The sequence below is a fragment of the Lolium rigidum genome, chromosome 5 (assembly GCF_022539505.1).
Source record: "Lolium rigidum isolate FL_2022 chromosome 5, APGP_CSIRO_Lrig_0.1, whole genome shotgun sequence".
NCBI classification, from domain to species: Eukaryota; Viridiplantae; Streptophyta; class Magnoliopsida; order Poales; family Poaceae; genus Lolium; species Lolium rigidum.
In genome coordinates this window covers 205,820,666-205,840,576 of record NC_061512.1, presented here as the reverse complement: position 1 = coordinate 205,840,576, position 19,911 = coordinate 205,820,666, and the positions used below count along the sequence as shown (strand labels likewise).

At 40.9% G+C, this 19,911-nt stretch overlaps 1 protein-coding gene across 1 annotated transcript; it reads right to left on the bottom strand.

Moving 5' to 3' along the window:
* Positions 1 to 2,574: 2,574 nt before the first annotated feature.
* LOC124653938 (DNA (cytosine-5)-methyltransferase DRM2-like) lies at positions 2,575 to 9,138 on the bottom strand. Its single transcript, XM_047192993.1, has 8 exons — positions 9,033 to 9,138; positions 7,227 to 7,352; positions 7,019 to 7,127; positions 6,890 to 6,936; positions 6,632 to 6,790; positions 4,191 to 4,290; positions 4,040 to 4,107; positions 2,575 to 3,948 (listed from the first exon to the last, which is right to left on the bottom strand). The coding sequence occupies exons 1-8, from the start codon at positions 9,036 to 9,038 to the stop codon at positions 2,779 to 2,781; spliced, it is 1,785 nt and encodes a 594-aa protein (XP_047048949.1). The 5' UTR covers positions 9,039 to 9,138; the 3' UTR covers positions 2,575 to 2,778.
* Positions 9,139 to 19,911: the final 10,773 nt, after the last annotated feature.

Here is a 19,911-nt window from a genome sequence, read left to right as displayed (position 1 = left end):
TTGAGGAGGGCGGTGGATGCCATTTGGAGTGGTGGATCTAGCTATGTCTTCATGTTTTGCAGGTACTCGAGATGTTTCAGCTTGTTGGTTTCTTCTCCAACCGACGGGTTTCAGCTAACTTCGAATTCATTGCGATGTCATTGAAGTCAGATTTGTTTCTCAAACCATTTCGCCCTGACTCTGACCGGCTACTTCCAGCACGTTGTGTCAACAATGTTTTCCTATCTCTCTCGTGGTTTGTGGGTCTATAGGCAGCATCGAGCTTCACCCACGGCTCGCCCTAGAGATTTATGTGAAACTTTTTTTATTCAGGAATGGTTCTGTAAAGGTTGGTTGATCTTAATATGTGGTCGACTACTATGAGTTCTCCAAAATCTGTCCTGCGCCGTGGCAAGATTTGTGCGCCGGCTACAATGTGAGGCCCCTGGCCCTGGGTGTGTTTGGTTGCAACAATCCATCATGAAGTGTGCTCTAGTCAGTGGCGACCGCAGCCTGGTTTTGGTTGTGCTACTGCTTGTGGGAGAAGACGAGCTGGGACATTATCTGGAAGGACAATGCGTGAGCTCTAGAGACTTACAAGCACTAAGATTGCTTGCAACAGCAACGCAGCAGCAAGGTACTCTCCAGCTATCTGGCATTGCTCCGTCACGGATTCCATGATCATGTTCCTTACGATGCCAAGTGAAAGGCTCTCCTCTCTAGCACAAGTTCTTTTCCCCGATGAGGCAAGCCACCCATCTCCTCTACAAGGTCCTTACATGCCCAGGGACAGGCTCTCCAGCATGCACAAGGTTCATCCTCCGGTTCAGGCAAGACAGTCACCTACTCACCTGCAGCAAGTTGAACCCACCTGGGACTGCTGCCCAGGATGGTTCAGCACCAAACACTCCTGAAGAAGCTCAGTCAAACAGTTCGGCTGGACTCTGAGCGAGATGTTTAGTCTGTAAGTAGTCTCCAGCAAAATGACTCAACTGAGGATAAGCAAATTGCAGCGCCAGATACTACTCTCGCATTATCCCTTCACAGTTGGTAACTGTTGCTCCCAACAGTAGTTGGCTTTGCCTCGAGCTACCCAGAAGAAACTTCTTTGCAAACTGATGTTCCCTGGGGCTGGAAAAGCATGTTATGCAAAATTAGCCAAGGTTAACAATGGCAGTGGGAAATGACATGAAAAATACAATTTGCTACTGGATTAGATCAAACAAGCATTCACACACAGCATAGTCCAAGCACCAAAGGAGAATATAAATACATAAATAGTGCAGACAAGTTTACAATGCTACACTTTTCTAACAGCTAGGTACCATCTTGGTTAGGCTCTTAATTTAACAACCAGGCACCATCATCGAGATTGACAGTAGGCTCATTTTATAGTGAATGAAAAAAAAAATCAAGCAAATAAAGAAGAGCAGGGCCGAACTCTAGAAGTATTAAAACATGTGAGACCTGCTTTTACTTTTTCCTAAGGAAATCGGACCTTATATAAAATCATCATGCACATAATTTCTACTCTCGAAGTATCATATAAATGCTAGATATGGGGATTGACAGAGGCATCAGGCATCCCAGCCAACCTAGGGGTTCGGCATGCACTTTAGGCTAACGCCGGCTACAAGAGAGTGGATACCTTGATTGGACATTGTATACGCCGAAAAAAGGAGACACAATGAATGGAACCAAATAGGACCAACTGACTGATGATTAGATTGCAAAATTGTTATGTATTACAATCAGAGGAGTTCAAAAGCAAACATACAGGACCGAGTAATTCATGATTAGGATGATAAGGAAGATGATAGAAAATGCACTGTGATGCATGTGTTTCCATAAGACACTAAATAAGTAGTAGATGTCAATACTACTGACTATAAACCCAGAAACACCAATGCCCTGATGCTTATGTTTCTAGCATCTAGTTTAATGCTTCATTTGGTCAATGAAATCAGGAGTATCAGTAACTGAGAAGACATTATTTATCATACAGTGGAACCCATTTCCGTACAATGTTAATATGAAAAGGAACCTGGATCATTGTGAGGAATACTGCATACATTCATGTTGCATCACATTTGGATCTGAATCATTCAAACCTAGAAGTATCAACTCACATCCACTATCACTAGGATCAAAAGAAACCATAAACAGAGGGCAGAACACCTATCAAGTATCAGTCCACATCCAGTATCAATATTCACTATGATCAAAACAAACTATACACAGCCAGCAGAACAAACCTCAAATAATGGCGGCAACTGACCAGGGAACAGGCTCCTTTCGTTTGATCCCCTGAATAGCTTCCCAACCATGGTGCAGGTGGTCACCGAACACGGCAGCGACGACAAACTTCCTGTGCCACCCCTGAATCCCCCACTGCCCTTCCAACCCATTCATGAGTCCGCAGCAGCTCCGGTTCCAGACTGCCATGTCTTGTGGGAAAAGCTTCGACTTTTGAACTAACTACTAGGTTCAACAATAACTTCCATATAGAACAAGGCATGCTTCTATGAAATATGAAGGGGGAAATAAGCAAAACTAAGCTTACTCTCTGCCTATAAAAAATTAGACTCCAAAACGAGTTGAAGAGAACAGCATTAAACTTTTTTTTTCAAATAAGGATACACAGGCTCTACCTTAGTTAGCAACAATAAATCATATGAACTACGGTGATCTTTCTCCCAAATACCATATCCTTCACGTCAACTTAGTGTTTAAACATATTGGAAATTGCAGTTCATAAAGATGAGCATTAAATGATAAAACATGTGCTAAATGATTAGGCTACATCCTCCTCATAGCAGACTTGACAGCACTCAAGATCCTGACGTAGTGAAAGAATAAGGCTGAGTGCTCGCCGTCCAAGCCATCACGGTGGTGCCGGTTGCTGCCAGCAAGATTATTACATGGGCTGCCCCCAATCACCAAGTCAAAGCCACCAAATCTCTCAACATATGAATCAACTCTCTCATTGGTGAGTGATTGCACGTCGGCAATCTCAATCAGCGTGCCAGTTTGTGTCTGATCCCACCAACCCCTTAAAACCCTCCTGTTAACTTCACCTATCTCAACAGAAATCACTGTACGCATGTGGATCCCAAGCCTGTGCAGAGCTACCTCCCCTCCTCCAATACCGGTGAATAAAGACAAAACATTAACACCATTGGGATACATGGCCTTAAGCACTGACAAGTGCCAAGCGACGGAATCCACTTGGAATGAATTGCCGAGAGATTTGTACCTCTCAGTCTTGCCAATTCCCCTAGTATGGTCTCTTGGGAAACCGAGTAGATACTCAAACTCATCTGGATCCAGAGCAGCAACCTTGTTCTTTCCTACCCAAACAAGATTCCATTTTCTGCACTCCTTCATGACATACTTCTGAACACTTGGAGGTGGTGGATTACTTGCGCTTGCAAGAGCACGTTGGATGCGTTCGGTCAGCTTTGAACTCGCAATACATGTCTGCAAGCAGTTGAGGTGCTTTCTATTGTCCCAGGAAGGCCACCACTTCTTATAATGAGGGAAGGCCTCAAATATGGTCTTCGGAGCAGGAGGGAGGAGATTTACCCTTGTCTCAATGGGCAAATTATGAATGTAGCCTCTTTTCCTAGCCGCTGCACACATGTACTTAGAATCTAGAAACTCAGGCACTATGTCATACAGGTGTCTTGAAAATGCGTCCCATGAACCTCTTGGAGCTAGGGCCACGTTTTCAAAATAGAAGTATGGTGGCCCAATAGCTTGTCTAGGAAGTTTCCTGCTTACTGTCCGTAGCATGTCACCAGGTAGGTTGAATCCAACCATTGGGTTTGGGAGAGGCATTGATTCCTCATCCAATGGGGGTCGACTTCTTTGTGATCCACCTCCATAACGCTTTCTCTTTTTCTTGCTGTCTTCCATCAATCTTGCTTTCTTTCTCCCTCCAAAGGAATCAAAGCATCTACCAGTAACCTGGCAAATAACACACAAATTCCAATGTCCTTATATTAAAGTAAAAGAGAAAATAATTTTGTTATTTAATTACTGTCAAACCCAAAGATACCTCATATTCTCCTGCAGCTTGTGATGCACAGACCGAATCAACTAATACATAGAGAGGGGCATCCACACCTAGAAAATTTTAAGCAAAAATATACAGCATAAAGTTTCTAGGAAAGCATGATCATCAGTTAACGATTCGAAAAGAGGCATACCACATCTTGTAATAGCCAAATTTGCTTCATCTTCAGGATAGCCCATGTCTACTAAGGAGTTGATCTTCTTGTCCATCTCTGACAATTCACGTAGAAAACCCTACACAAAAGCAAAAGAAAGACAGAGATTAGAAGGCACCTGGTGTATCTTACTTCCTTTTGAATGCCAACTATGTGACTACTAGTAAGGGAAAGAGGCAGAGGGATCAAGAAGTATATAACAGGCACGCTAAAAATATCTCACGAAAAAGCAAAACATCTGATCTTTACCAGGTGGCCATTAACGAACAAACCGTAACCAATGGTCATGGTTCAGTCTAATCTATCATGATGAAAACCCTTCTAAGTCGCAAAAATTCCGGTCTGTCTGATTTAGATTTGTGTGGTCCTGAAGGTTTTGGAGAGCTCCCTGTCTCTCCCTCTCTGTTCACAGATTGCAGATACTGCCAGTTCGCTCTCCTTTCACCTACCGTTCTCCTCCACTCACGCTTCCTCGCACCACGCCTACTCCTGCTTCCTTCGATCCTAGCCACATGGACAGGCTGTGACCATCTGACCACGTCGTTAAGGTTCACCGCGCAGGTTGAGGATCCTATAGACATGGATGTTATGGATGTAGCAGCACATGTATTATGGAGGCGGTGTTGCCATCGCATTCGGGGCATGAGTCGGTGTCCCTCCTCAAGCTCCAGCATGCCCGCTCGCAATTTCTCTTCACATTGGACATAGATATACAAGGAAAGAATCCCTAATAATCCTAGCCATAATGGCCTAATTACATCCTATACAACAGGCACTAATTATGGGAGAGATTAAGATATGTGCAAACAGAATATGCTGATATTTTGTTGCCTGACAAGAACGACTTACATTGCCAGGTCTCTGCTACTAATTCGGCCATTTGATCATCTGTGCATGCCTGAGATGTAAATCCAAGTCTAATCTTAGTTTGGTCAAAACAATTGACCTGGCCACCACGTACGTTGCAGTACTACCTGATATGCCTACTAGTTGTTTGACATTTTTCCTAAGATCGGACATCTGATCGTAGTCTTATGTGTGTTGGCAATGTTTTACTTAGTAGCACATCTCCATGAAGCTATATTTGTTGAAGGTGCATTTTCTTGTACAATTGAATCGGGCATGAGTAATGCTGAGCATTTCTAACAATTGTTATTGCTTCAATAGGATAACGGCATTGCTGTTTTACTAGTGCAAGTAAATAGGTGATGTTTTGTAACAGTTATTCCATGCCTCAATGGTATGTTCCATTTTGTAACTGTTACTCCATATCTGCACTGCCCTTTTAATTTGTATCACTAGCTTCCATGAAGATATTTACTATTACCTCCATTCCAAAATATAAGCCAAATTGGATTTTACTTTTGGGGGAGTTTCGGCTCATAGGTGCATATGAACCTATTATTAAAAAACGCATAAAAATTGAAATTTAAAATTTCAAAAAAATCTGAAATAAAATTTCACATATACATACAGACATTTGATGCTCGCACACAAGTTTTGAAGGGAAAAGAAAAAAAAGTACCGTGAATAGTCATGTTGAGCATCAAAATTTGTCTTTTTACATGGGACACAAAAGATGCTCCTTTTTCCTGAAAACTTGTGTACGAACATAGAATATCTAGATGCACATGCGGAATTCTATTTAAGATTTTTTTGATATTCTGAAATGTGTTCACACAATGGGTTTATATGAACCCGTGAGCCGAATTGGATTTTCCTTTTTAGAAAAAAGGATAATATTTTGGAATGGATGGTAGTACTGAAAAGGGATAACATGATGCAAAATCAAACATATCCTCCAGGACAACGATAAAAGGCCATGAACTAGAGTGCAATGCATTAGACATACATGTATATGACTGACAAAGTGACAGTATATCATATGCAGATTCTTATTGTCACAAATGACTTTTAACTGTATTATATGCTTAGAATATTCATTGATTCACTTGCAACTAAAAAAGATTCCACAGAACGATTTTCTCCAATCACTGCGCTTTACCTCTGCTACATATTTGGTTTGATTCTTATACAACAATGTATTGTGCTGGAGCAGTGACCCTACCAATCAAAAATCACTGGTGTCTCAGATATATTTTTTATTGACATTTGTTTCAGCATAAACGCTAACTATCTATAAATGGTCTCTGAGAATACTTTCTACAAGATGATGCTGTGAAGATGTTGCACAGGCATGTGGGTGAACCACTGTTTTAGTTTTATGTAAGAAACATCAAGTGCTCAAACTTCACAATGCAATTCTAAACTGAAGAAAAGCTAGGAGCTAAATAAACAAACAAGATCAAAAAGTACGTAAGCGGGTGTTCAAGGTATGCATGTCAAAGATTTCGCACACATCAGCATACATATGATCAGAGGTTTCTCAGTTACTGAAATAATGACAAGGAATCATCTACCTCATCACTAGACCCATCAGAGCCAGCTTCTCTACCATCAGCATCATCGTCTCCTTCCCAGTATTCAGAATCAAGATCATCATCATCATCATCTTCAGTACTCTGGGGGATGAAGCCAGAAGTGGAGCAATTACCCACTGCAGCGTCATCGCCTAGCGTCTGCATTTTGACATAACCAATTGTAACATGCAATCCTTGCCACCATGTAGCATAAGCATCATAGGATGAATTAAGTAACAGAAACACATAAACAAGTACCTTATAAGTGAGAAGTAGCTCGAGCAATGCATTTGCATCACTGTGCCCTGAAAGTAAAATGCCCGATTGAAACAGAAGATGCAAACACACTATGACAAATGAAATTTAATTTGTTACATTCAGTATTACCTATATCTTTGATGCCCTTGACGACCATTTCCTTTGGGAAACCCATCCCCACATATCCCTCGATTAAAGAAGGAGGTGGTGCTTCCCCATTGCCCCACCCATTAGAATCCTTTGAACAGTTCATAAACAAATATCATATTAAGATCATTATAATAACAAGTCATGCCTAGCCTTGTGCTGAAAGACACAATTTTTTATCAGTTACTACCTGGCGTACTAGTGTTGACGGGCCAGCTGCATCCAAGTTCCTCAAGGCCGGAGTGGATGAGGGTTCACCATCACCATCACTTTCCCACTCAAATTTATCATCATCGTCGCTATCACTACGCCAGTCCTGTGACATGAGTTAAGCCCTGATCAACTTTAAAAGCAAACCACCAGCAATGGAAGAACTTTTTGCGTCATAAGCCCAAACCAACCACAAGATATCACAATTGAAATCTCTAGCACGAAATCAGCACAACCAGTCTAGAGCGTATGAAGAATAGAAAAGAAAGAAGAAAAATCCATTGTTTTTGTTGAACAAACACCCTCCACTGGTGTAACAAGGCATTAGGATAATCCCCGAAAAATGGAGTACATTAGTACAATTTGAACTAGCTTAAGGATTCGGTGGGGGTGCCTAACTATTTGAAGTGTGACCAGGTCTCTTGAATAGTAGAACACATTATGCATAACAGAGCTTTCATGGGAGGGAAGTGATCAGGTTGGTAAATCTAAGAAAGGTGATTCAGATTTGCCAGGTTTGCCAGATTGTGTCACCTGCAATAAGATAAACTAAAATGACACTACTGCAGAACGGCTTGATGATGCTTGTAATAAATGGATAAACAGCTGCATCTTTTGGTCCAAATTAACTACTCAAATGTATGAGCTGAACTGCGAGACAAGTGATAATTTTGGATCGTGTAAGTGGACCACCACCGCAACATAAACTAAAACCATTGAATTCCTTATTGAAGAGCCCTGACCTGTAACCTGCTTATGTCTGGTCAACAAGGTGTGAACGTGTCGCCGTCATGAACAACTTATGAAACAAAAGATATAATAGTCGATATGCCAAACGCAAAAGCAGCGCAGGTTCATTCAACCTTAGTGTCCAGAATGCATCAAATATGATTTTACAAACATATATTAGATTGAGATCACCATAAAATACACATGAGGGTGTTCTATGAGGTGTTTATCCGGTTCTGCGATTTCACCTATATAGGTCAATACTTTGACAAACCATTGAATCAACATCCTTGGGGTGATCTTGATAGGGAGCGATGTGCGAAAATGAAGACAAGGACCAGCAAACTGATCATGTAGCAGATGCAGGAGCTAACAATCCCAATGCAACATGAAGTCTGGTGACTGCTATACGGCGAAACCAGCATAGGACGATCCAATCTACGGTCCAGGGCACATCGAGGAAGGGGGAAGAAACACCTAATTTTCGATCAAACAAACCACCAAAACCACCCACACGCGAACCACATCGTGCACGGAGAGATACACCAACAGTGATGACAAACACGAACACAGAGGATCTATCTATCCTTGTGTTCCGATTCAGTGGAAATAGCAGAACGTACTGCAAGAAACCTCTTTTTTAGAAGAAATTTCTAGGAAATACAATCCTCGCACAGAAAATTACTGCTTCAGTATTACGATTATATCTATCCTAAGACCTTGTTTGGCGCTAGAGTATTAGTGGGGATAATCCGCAGCAAACTCCAAATCCCCACTTATTCTAAATACATGTTTGGTGCTAGAGTACTGAGCGAGTTTAATCCCCACTTTTCCCTAAATCTTAGTGTATTTTTTTCAATCCCTAATACTCGACCTCTACCTAGTGGATTGGGGATGAGGTTTTGCGGGGATTGGGTGACATAGGGGTTCACCCAATACTCTATAGTATTATCCCCACTAATCCCACTAACACTCTATTACCAAACAAAGCCTAAGAATATCTATTGAATCAAGGGGCCTAAAATAGCCAGAAGATAAAAAGGGGAGGAGAACCTACCACCATTGTTGATTCCCCTCTGGCCCTCTCTCTCTCGGTGAAGAGGATGAGTAGGAGCAGGAAGAGCGGTCGCAGAGGAAGGGCGGCGGCGGAGGGGGCGAGGACGAGGGAGGGTTGAGCCGGAGGAGGAGAGCGCGTCAGGGGCGGTGACGGCGCAGGCTCCTCCGCCCCCCTCTGCTTTTGACAAGGGAGCAGCCGATCGCGCTGCGCGGTATACACAAGTCTGCAGCTCTCGCTGCGGCGTGCTGCCTACACGAAACGTTTTCTCTGTTTATTTACTCGGTGATGAGAAGTACAGAACTGACACGCGGAAAATGGGTCCAAGACGGGATGCTCCCCTTCCATGTGCGGCTGCACACAGGGCTGGTTACACAGATCTGTGCGCAGCGCAGATCCACATAGGCAAGTGGGAGGAGAGAGAAATAGAGAAGCATGTACGTCCATGAGCGATGATAATAATGGAGGCAGGCTGGTCATAGCTGTCAACCACCAGCTTTTGACCAGTTTGTGATATTGACATAAATGACTAGTTAAAGTTGTGCTTTCCTATACCAGTTTATTAGAATGATACGTATTTCGAAAAAAATCTTTAACCATTAGTGTGGTGAACAAAATATGAGATACATGTCATGAAAAGTTATACAGATAAAAATATTTCAATGTGAATTTAATTGTATAATGTTTATGGCATAATATATCCATATTTTGTTGGAAAATTAGTGAATAAAGATTTTTCTCAAAATATGTATTACCATAATGAACTGGTATGAAGGGAGTGGTACTCCTACCTCTGTTTCACTGAGTAAGGCTTATCAATTTAGTGAAAATGATTTGGTATCATAAATATGAATATCTGCGATATTAAATAAATATATTATACAAATATATTTTATGACGAACCTAATGAAAGTGATTTGGTATCGTAAAAGCTTTTATGTTTAGCAATAACATTGGCCAAATTTAGATGTTGTAACTTTTGACTAAATTTATATGTCTTATTCTTTGAAACAAAGAAAGTATACACCTAAATAGAATGATTTTTTTATGTCAAAGTCGACATCAGGTGTAATCTCGATTTCACATGAGACCAAGTTTTCTTGAACGGGCCAAGACATCAACTTGGACATGAGAAAAATCACAGATAAATAATTTATCATAATATATTTAAATGACGGACATTGATATCTTGCAACGATTTCACATGCTCCAGAATAAAAGGGTGTAATAAAAGTAAGAAAACATCTAATTATATCATGGCATAGCTAATGCAATAGTTGTTGGTAATATTCCAAGTTAATACTTTCTCCATTTTAAAATATGTGACGTACAGTATAAATTTAGAAAATGTAACTTATATAAGCTTGACTATTATTTATGGGCAAAAATATGAGCATTTATAGCACTCAATCAATATCAATAGACCAACCATAATATATATCGTATTTATAGTGTGCGGTTTAATTTCTAGATGTTGATTTTTTTTCTTATAAACTTAATACACTTAATGGGATAGTTCTGAACTTTAGGTATCCTAATGTTTGGTTCGCATAATGCATAAAATTCTAGTTCACATAAGAGAATACTCGAACAATATGCATACCAAAGCATATCAAGATGGTTGGATGTCGTGAGAATATGAATTGCCTAGTGGTTGTGCCATAGTCTACTATTTGGCAACATATGTTGTGGGCTTTATTCAATTTTTGTGAAACAGATCTTAGTCGGTGGCTGCCTACGGTGAAATAAGATGATGATGATGATGATACCATCGAGATCTTTTACATGCATGTGTGTGTTTGTGTGGGCGCTTGATGCATGTGATGTCATGTTTCATGGAGTATGTCTTTGATCTTTGATACGTCTCCGACGTATCGATAATTTCTTATGTTCCATGCTACTTTATTGATGATATCTACATGTTTTATGCACACTTTATGTCATATTTGTGCGTTTTCTGGAACTAACCTATTAACAAGATGCCGAAGTGCCGGTTTCGTTTTCTGCTGTTTTTGTTTCAGAAATCCTAGTAACGAAATATTTTCGGAATTGGACGAAATCAACGCCTGTGTTCCTATTTTGCCGGAAGCATCCGGAACACCCGAGAGCCGCCGGAGGGGGGCCCCGGTGGGCCCGAGATGACATGGTGGCGCGGCCCAGGCCCCGGCCGCGCCACCCTATGGTGTCGTCGCCTCGTTGACCCTCCTGCGCCGCCTCTTCGCCTATATAAAGCCCCCTGCATCGAAAACCCTTACGGAGGAAGCCACGATACGAGAAAAGTTCCAGAGCCGCCACCATCGCGAAGCCAAGATCTGGGGGACAGGAGTCTCTGTTCCGGCACCCTGCCGGAGCGGGGAAGTGCCCCCGGAAGGCTTCTCCATCGACACCGCCGCCATCTCCACCGCCATCTTCATCACCGCTGCTGCTCCCATGAGGAGGGAGTAGTTCTCCATCGAGGCTCGGGGCTGTACCGGTAGCTATGTGGTTCATCTCTCTCCTATGTACTTCAATACAATAATCTCATGAGCTGCCTTACATGATTTAGATTCATATGATGATGCTTGTAATCTAGATGTCATTATGCTAGTCAAGTGGGTTTTACCTATGTGATCTCCGGAGACTCCTTGTCCCACGTGTGTAAAGGTGACAGTGTGTGCACCGTGTGGGTCTCTTAGGCTATATTTCACAGAATACTTATTCACTGTTGAATGGCATAGTGAGGTGCTTATTTATATCTCTTTATGATTGCAATGTGTTTGTATCACAATTTATCTATGTGCTACTCTAGCAAAGTTATTAAAGTAGTTCTATTCCTCCTGCACGTGTGTAAAGGTGACGAGTGTGTGCACCGTGTTAGTACTTGGTTTATGCTATGATCATGATCTCTTGTAGATTATGAAGTTAACTATTGCTATGATAATATTGATGTGATCTATTCCTCCTACATATGCATGAAGGTGACGAGTGTGCATGCTATGCTAGTACTTGGTTTAGTCTTTTGATCTATCTTACACTAAAGGTTACTAAAATATGAGCATTATTGTGGAGCTTGTTAACTCCGGCATTGAGGGTTCGTGTAATCCTACGCAATGTGTTCATCATCCAACAAAAGTGTAGAGTATGCATTTATCTATTCTGTTATGTGATCAATGTTGAGAGTGTCCACTAGTGAAAGTGTATTCCCTAGGCCTTGTTCCTAAATACTGCTACTACTGCTTGTTTACTGTTTTACTGTGTTACTACTGCTGCAATACTACCACCATCAACTACACGCCAGCAAGCTATTTTCTGGCACCGTTGCTACTGCTCATATATATTCATACCACATGTATTTCACTATCTCTTCGCCGAACTAGTGCACCTATTAGGTGTGTTGGGGACACAAGAGACTTCTTGCTTTGTGGTTGCAGGGGTTGCTTGAGAGGGATATCTTTGACCTCTTCCTCCCCGAGTTCGATAAACCTTGGGTGATCCACTTAAGGGAAACTTGCTCGCTGTTCTACAAACCTCCGCTCTTGGAGGCCCAACACTGTCTACAAGAATAGAAGCGTGAGTAGACATCAAGCTATTTTCTGGCGCCGTTGCCGGGGAGGAAAGGTAAAAGGTACTCACACTCCGGACCTCGGCTACTAAGCTATTTTCCGGCGCCGTTGTAAGTACTCGAAGCTATTTCCTTTAGACTCTGCAATTGCGACATTTGGTTTCTTGTTTACACTAGTTAGGCATAATGGAAAACAACAAAAATATGAGAGATCTTTATGAACTTTATCTTGAATTAGGACATGATGTGTTTGAAGAAAGAATTAAGAAACCCATGGAACTTTATATGCATGCTAATGGGAATGTTATTACTATGAATGCTTTGAACACCATTGTTGATAATGCTATGGAAAATTCTAAGCTTGGGGAAGCTGGCTTTGATGAGCATGATATTTTTAGTCCCCCAAGCATTGAGGAGAAAATTTACTTTGATGATACTTTGCCTCCCATTTATGATGATTATGATGATAGTAGTCTTTTGTTACCACCTGTTATGGAGGATAAATTTGATTATGATTACAATATACCTCCTATATTTGATAGCTACTTTGTTGAATTTGCTCCCACTACAATTAATAAGAATGACTATGCTTATGTTGGGAGTAGTAATTATTTTATGCATGAGACTCATGATAAGAATGCTTTATGTGATAGTTATATTGTTGAGTTTGCTCATGTTGCTACTGAAAGTTATTATGAGAGAGGAAAATATGGTTGTAAAAATTTTCATGTTACTAAAACACCTCTCTATGTGCTGAAATTTTTGAAGCTACACTTGTTTTATCTTCCTATGCTTGTTACTTTGCTCTTCATGAAATTGTTTATTTACAAGATTCCTATGCATAGGAAGCATGTTAGACTTAAATGTGTTTTGAATTTGCCTCTTGATGCTCTCTTTTGCTTCGAATTCTATTTCTTGCGAGTGCATCATTAAAACTGCTGAGCCCATCTTAATGGCTATAAAGAAAGAACTTCTTGGGAGATAACCCATGTGTTTTTTTTTACTACAGCAATTTTTGTTTTGTTGAGTCTTGGAAGTTGTTTACTACTGTAGCAACCTCTCCTTATCATGTTTTTGTGCCAAGTTGTTGGCACGAAAAATGGCAGCGCAACACCAGGATAGTTTGTCGTGCTTTCGTGACGACGAACGATTGCTTTTCGAGCAAAGCAACAAAGGTTCCCCGCTTTCGTGGAGGAGATCGACCGTTTTTCAGCGCAAAACGGCAAAGATGAACCAAACCTTAGGGCTGCTAAGGCATGGCAGAAAAACGATAAAGAAAACGATAAAGAGAAATAGTAGATTGTATTTTTGATAGATCGATTGGTTGGGGGTTTCTACAATCGGCCATGGCCTTTATATAGGCGCTGGACTTCGGCGTACTACATGCCACGGCTTAGCAGGACTTGGCGTACAAGATTGAAACACTCAACCTCAAACCGAACATGATATCTCCTATGATTCGGTTACCATGTATAACTTGTACTAACAGCTCCAGCATCTAAACCATATCACGTATAAATACTGTTTGGTCTAGTTCGGCTACTCACGCAAACGTGACTTCTCCTATTGCATTTTCCCCTTTCGTGACATGTACCTTTAGCTTGGCATCCGATATTTTGCTTGGACTTGTCGTTGTAGCTCGAAACACCGCTGATTCTCGTCTAGGACGTACACGTCCTATGTAGCTTCTAGTCCAGGCAAAATATCTGTTAACACTTGAGCAACATATTAGTTGATTATCCGGATCAACTATTATACTAATTTGGCCCATTATACAAATTAACTAGCCAAATTATATCTCCAGTTTGGCTATTTAACCATGCAAAGTTTTATATCCTTGCTCTGAATAAATAATTTGTCACACCCGCCCCGCTGCAGTATTTGTATTAAAATCTTATTGGAATCTCATTGTGCCTGCATTTTGAACTAAACATGAAGTCCAAGTATCTATGTCAGTGAATAATTTAACCACATGATCGTACAAACTAATTTGGTCCTTAAACACCTAGTAACCAAATTATGCATTCAACACATGCCCCCCTGTTTTTGGTACAATTGTATATTTATCAAAAACACTATTACAGTATGGTATCTTAGCGCGATGTAAATCACACATCGGCCACACATTTGCTCAGGGCGATGTCTGAAGAATACATCGGCCAAATTTTTCTTAGGACGATATTTCAAGTAGCATATCAGCCATAATATCATTTAACCTCCTGCTACATGCTAGGATAATACATGTCCAAGTATTTTTTTTCCAGCATATTATGTCTTGTAAAGATTACACTAGATATGAATTCTTAGGACCGACAACAATTTCAAAACAATGTCGGCCAATAAAACCTGCTATTTTTATTTACCATCGCATGTTATGAGCCTACTGATGTGCCCCTCGTATTGCTACATGCACTTCACCCATAGCTAATTTCTTTTGATCAGAAACCATGAAAATCAAAAGCAAACCATCTACAGTTCGGCGATGCAAAGTATATTTTAAAGCTTGTCACCGAATTTTCCGATCTTTAGTCTGTCTTAGATCCTTTAAATAACTAACTACTGGGACTCTACAATCTCCAATCATCAAGTTCTAAGTTTTTCTCTAATTCGGTCGTTTGTGACCCATCCACCGAATTTTCATTGCCACTATTTGCTGCTAGACCGAACCAAAAACTGCTGCACCGCGCATTGAATTGATCCTAATCAGATCGGTCTTACTTTCAAAAGTAGCTACCATCGGTTTCTCAAGTATGACAAATTTCCCTATGCTAATAAGATAACCGGATGTTTGCTGTGCTAAATAATTAGCTTTAGAATTCTCTTATCTAGGAATATGATTGATCGTAAAAGTATACTTAACAATATCTAAACATCGGTCCAAACAGCTATTTAGTAACTCATCAAAATATTGGAATTCGCTTTTATTTTGGTGCACTACCGAAGCGAATCCCCAAAAGCATATGTAACCTTAACAACCATGTCTACTAAACTTTCTAGAGCAAACCAAAACCTTATATTCAGTTTGGTTATTACTACAAGGACATTTCAAACAGACCGATGTTCTATAAGCTATATTATTAGGGGAAATTAAAACATTACCGATGCCATATATCCATCTCTACAAACCGATCCATTAAAATAATTTCTCATTGGGCAAACACCAACAAAAATAATATTTTCCTCATCCTTAATCATATGACCAAAAATAGAATCGGCGATATCTCCACCTTTCATAGCACGCAGCGATTCATATGCTAAATCATATTATATCAGTGCGAAGCCCACTTTCTAATCCTACTATTGAAAATCGGTCAATGTAACATAAATAGTTAAACACGTCGGCTAGCAAGTTTGCACACATATACTAGAAAGTAGATAATGCCGAAAATTGGTACATGTATAATATAAAGATGCATATAAATTTTTTAGTAAACACGTACCGATTCTCGGCGTCGAGTAAGCTGCAGCTTAGATATGCACTGATGTACTTTCTCTAGATATCCTCTTTGTAGACGCCATTGGTTTATCTTGATTAAACTAGTCTAGCAGTCGACGAGTTAAGCATGCCATAATGTACTCCTTCCTATCGTTCCCTTTCATGCATATCATTCTTTCCGGAACGATAATCCTCGACATGCCTTTACGGCCATTTAACATGAGCATCGGTCAAACATAGGATCAGACCGTGTTGCAAATCAACCGATGCCTCCGTCAATGCGATGCAGGCCGGATCATCCACCTTGATCAACAATATCGAAGGTGCATCATTAATATCTTCTGAAATTTGATCAACAACCTTGTCATCCGCATCAGTAGTATCATCACTATTACTTTCTGAATTTATATCATCAATAGTGTCATCCGCATTTCTATTTTTGTCCAGCGTGATGCATTTCTTCTTCCAAGTCATTTTCAAAGGCACCATTGGTTTATATCTATTGAATGACTCATCACACTTTTTCTCAGCGATCTCATCTCTTATCTCTGATGCTCGCAGTCGTTGTACTCGTCGTTTCTGGGTGTGTGTGAGTCCCGTCGGGCACCACCGAGGTCTCGGTTTAGTTCCCGGTGCGACAGACCTAATTCTGCTGCCCCCCGAGTCTTTCCTCCTGTAGACACGTACTGTTGTTCCTGTAACAAATATTCTGTCATTGGCCGAAATATTTCTCTGCCGATCAAATGTACTACCAGTTTCAGATATCCTGCTAGCTCTTGCATGTAGATCGGTAGATGCATCAGCTGACTCACTAGTATTCACAGGTACAACTGTCTTCTCTGAATGTACTTGTACGTTAGGCTCCAAGCTGAGATGTATGCTCGTGTCTTCTGCTGTATTATTCTTGGTGCCACCATGCTCAGGTCTATCACGTGTAATAACATCCTGTATATTGCTTTTCCGGGGTACCGGCACCCACACATACTTCCGACCACCTCTGTGAACTATGCCACTTGCATTGTGTCTCCCACGTGAATTTGAACTTCCCGGGACCGGCCTCTCACCATTACCATGAAATACAATGTCATCCCCGTGTCTAACTTGTTGATCAAACCGGTTCCTTTCTTCACGCCATGGTTTTCTGTATATAGATCCTGCAGGAACCCACTCTGGCTGAAAATAAGCTGTTGGACCTGAAGTATATAGTGCCCAAGGATTAAAACCCCATGGGGAAAATTGAGGACACATAGGAGGTTCACATCCCCAATAAGCCGGCTCCAATGGATTGCACGGCTGCTGATCATATGAAGTTTTCCTCCATCGCTCATGACCACCAGGTCCACAAGGAGACTTAGAACGCTTAACGCCTCCAAGCCGATTAGACACATTGTTGGCCTTGGGTGAAGTGTATTTTTCGAACAACATGCTAACTGTCGGCTTTATTTTTTGAGCCTGTTTTCTTTCTCCATTGGCTTTCCACATTCTCTCTTCTGGATTTTTTGGTTTGACCATCCTTGGTGCAGCACTATGATCAACAAAAACATTTTTACCTTGGGTAGATTCGGTCTGATCCGACCGAACAAGAACTTTCTTATTCTCAAAGTCAATCACATCAATAGGAAAATAATCACTATCGAGTTTCATTTTAATACTCTGTGTAAATGTCAATCGTCCATCATTAAGGGCCGATTGCACCTGTCGTTGAAACACATCACAATCATTAGTAGAGTGAGAAAATGAATTGTGCAACTTACAATAAGCTACTTTACCCAATTCTCCTGGAGGTAGAATAATATGACCCTCTCTCACTCTAATCAATTTTCTTTGCCGTAAAACATCAAAAATCTCATCACACTTGCTAACATCAAAAGTATATTTTATTTCCTCTCTTTTAGCAGGTGTGGGCTTCGGAGCAGAACATGCAATAGGATTAGACTTTGGCACTTGAACCCATTCTGCTACACATAGGTCAATGTCTTCTTCACTAGCCGAACCACTATCATTATCTAAAGAACTAACAATGTGATTCTCCTCTTTATTTTTGTTATCATTAAACCGGCTACATTGTTTAATTTCCTTATCCCGGTTTTCTTGCGCCAAAGCTTTTTGCAAAACTTGATTAACATCTAAAAATTCTTGCCCTTCTAATTTATCCTTAATATGAGTGAGCAGACCCGAAAAAGCAAGATCAGCTAAATCCTTTTCGGCTATGGTCAAGCTAAAACATCGGCTTTTGACATCTCTAAATCTCCTAATATAATCATCAACATGCTCATTGTATTTCTGCCTAACCATAGTCAAATCTGAAAGCCGAAGTTCAGTTTCACCTCGATAAAAATACTCATGAAATTTCTTCTCTAATTGTGCCCATGTTGAAATAGAATTAGAAGTTAGCGATGTAAACCAATTAAATGCAGTACCGGACAAAGACAACGGAAATAATTTAACTCTATAAACATCCGATGTCCCGGCTTCACTACATTGTGATAAAAATCGTCGTACGTGCTCAAAAGTTGATCTACCATCTTCCCCAGTGAACTTAACAAAATATGGAATTTTAAAACCAGGAGGATATGGCGTCGAATCAAAGTAATCAGGGTATGGTTTTTGATTTGCATGTGCTCTAGCCTTAGTATCTAAACCAAATTCTCTAAGTATACTATTAAGCTGATCCTTAAAACTAACATTGGGTTGTGGAGAACTGGTTTGTGGAGCAGTTGGTATGCTAGCACGCGGTGGAACTTCCGGCATAAAAATCTGAGCATGAGACGTTTGCAACGGAGATCCACTAAAATATGAATCGGGTACCGGCCCGTATGGAACCCTGGTACCGACAGGCAGCAGCGGTGTTGTGTTGTACGTTATTGTATGATAACTAGGTTGCTGCAAATTAGAATTAAGATCAACACTTCGGCTATTACTGCTGTAATTTTGTGGAACCGAAGTCGAAATAGTAGGAGAAGCGTCGTTAGAAATTAAATTGTTAGCCGAACTGACATAGTTTCGGCCACTTTGATCACTTTGATCATCATTACTTAAAGAAACGTGAGGCTGCTGTGCAACATTAGCCGACGCGCCGGAAGCATGGATATGATTAGGTAAATTAATTAACCTGCTGCTCTCGGCCGGAAGCATCGGCTTTCTACCAGAATTTTGATTGTTGCTCTCGAGCAATACGGAACGAACATGACCAGATATACTAGTTTCTAGCTGCTCCTTAAATTCATCAAATGTATTATCTAAATCTTTAATTATGCGTGTCATATTTGTCATATCAGAATCAAACTTTTTAGCTACCAACACATCAATTAAATGAGCAATATTTTCAGTTGCCTTTTTTACCTCAGCGCCGAGTGTATCGGAAGGACTCGGCGCAGATACCTTCTTGACGGCGCCGCTTCTTGTCTTTCGGTATCCGGCCAACATCAGTTTCTTCTGTTCAGCCATATATTCTTCAACCTCCCGTTCAAGCTCGCGCCGATCATCTTCCGACAGATCGTCAAGTGTGACGGCGATGGCGTTGTCCGGGTCGATGTCGCTCCCGTTGTTGAGGCCAGTGTTCATCGTGTATATGTTCTTGTTCTTCTTCCCCAGCGGAGTCGCCAATTGTGTTGGCACGAAAAATGGCAGCGCAACACCAGGATAGTTTGTCGTGCTTTCGTGACGACGAACGATTGCTTTTCGAGCAAAGCAACAAAGGTTCCCCGCTTTCGTGGAGGAGATCGACCGTTTTTCAGCGCAAAACGGCAAAGATGAACCAAACCTTAGGGCTGCTAAGGCATGGCAGAAAAACGATAAAGAAAACGATAAAGAGAAATAGTAGATTGTATTTTTGATAGATCGATTGGTTGGGGGTTTCTACAATCGGCCATGGCCTTTATATAGGCGCTGGACTTCGGCGTACT

What these genes read in the sequence shown, in the direction of transcription:
- LOC124653938 (XM_047192993.1), bottom strand. An exon ending in CAAGGGCATCAAAGATATAG is followed by an intron (nt 6,937 to 7,018) that starts GTAATACTGAAT and finishes TTTTACTTTCAG; the next exon opens with GGCACAGTGATGCAAATGCA. An exon ending in AAGCTGCAGGAGAATATGAG is followed by an intron (nt 3,949 to 4,039) that starts GTATCTTTGGGT and finishes GTTATTTGCCAG; the next exon opens with GTTACTGGTAGATGCTTTGA.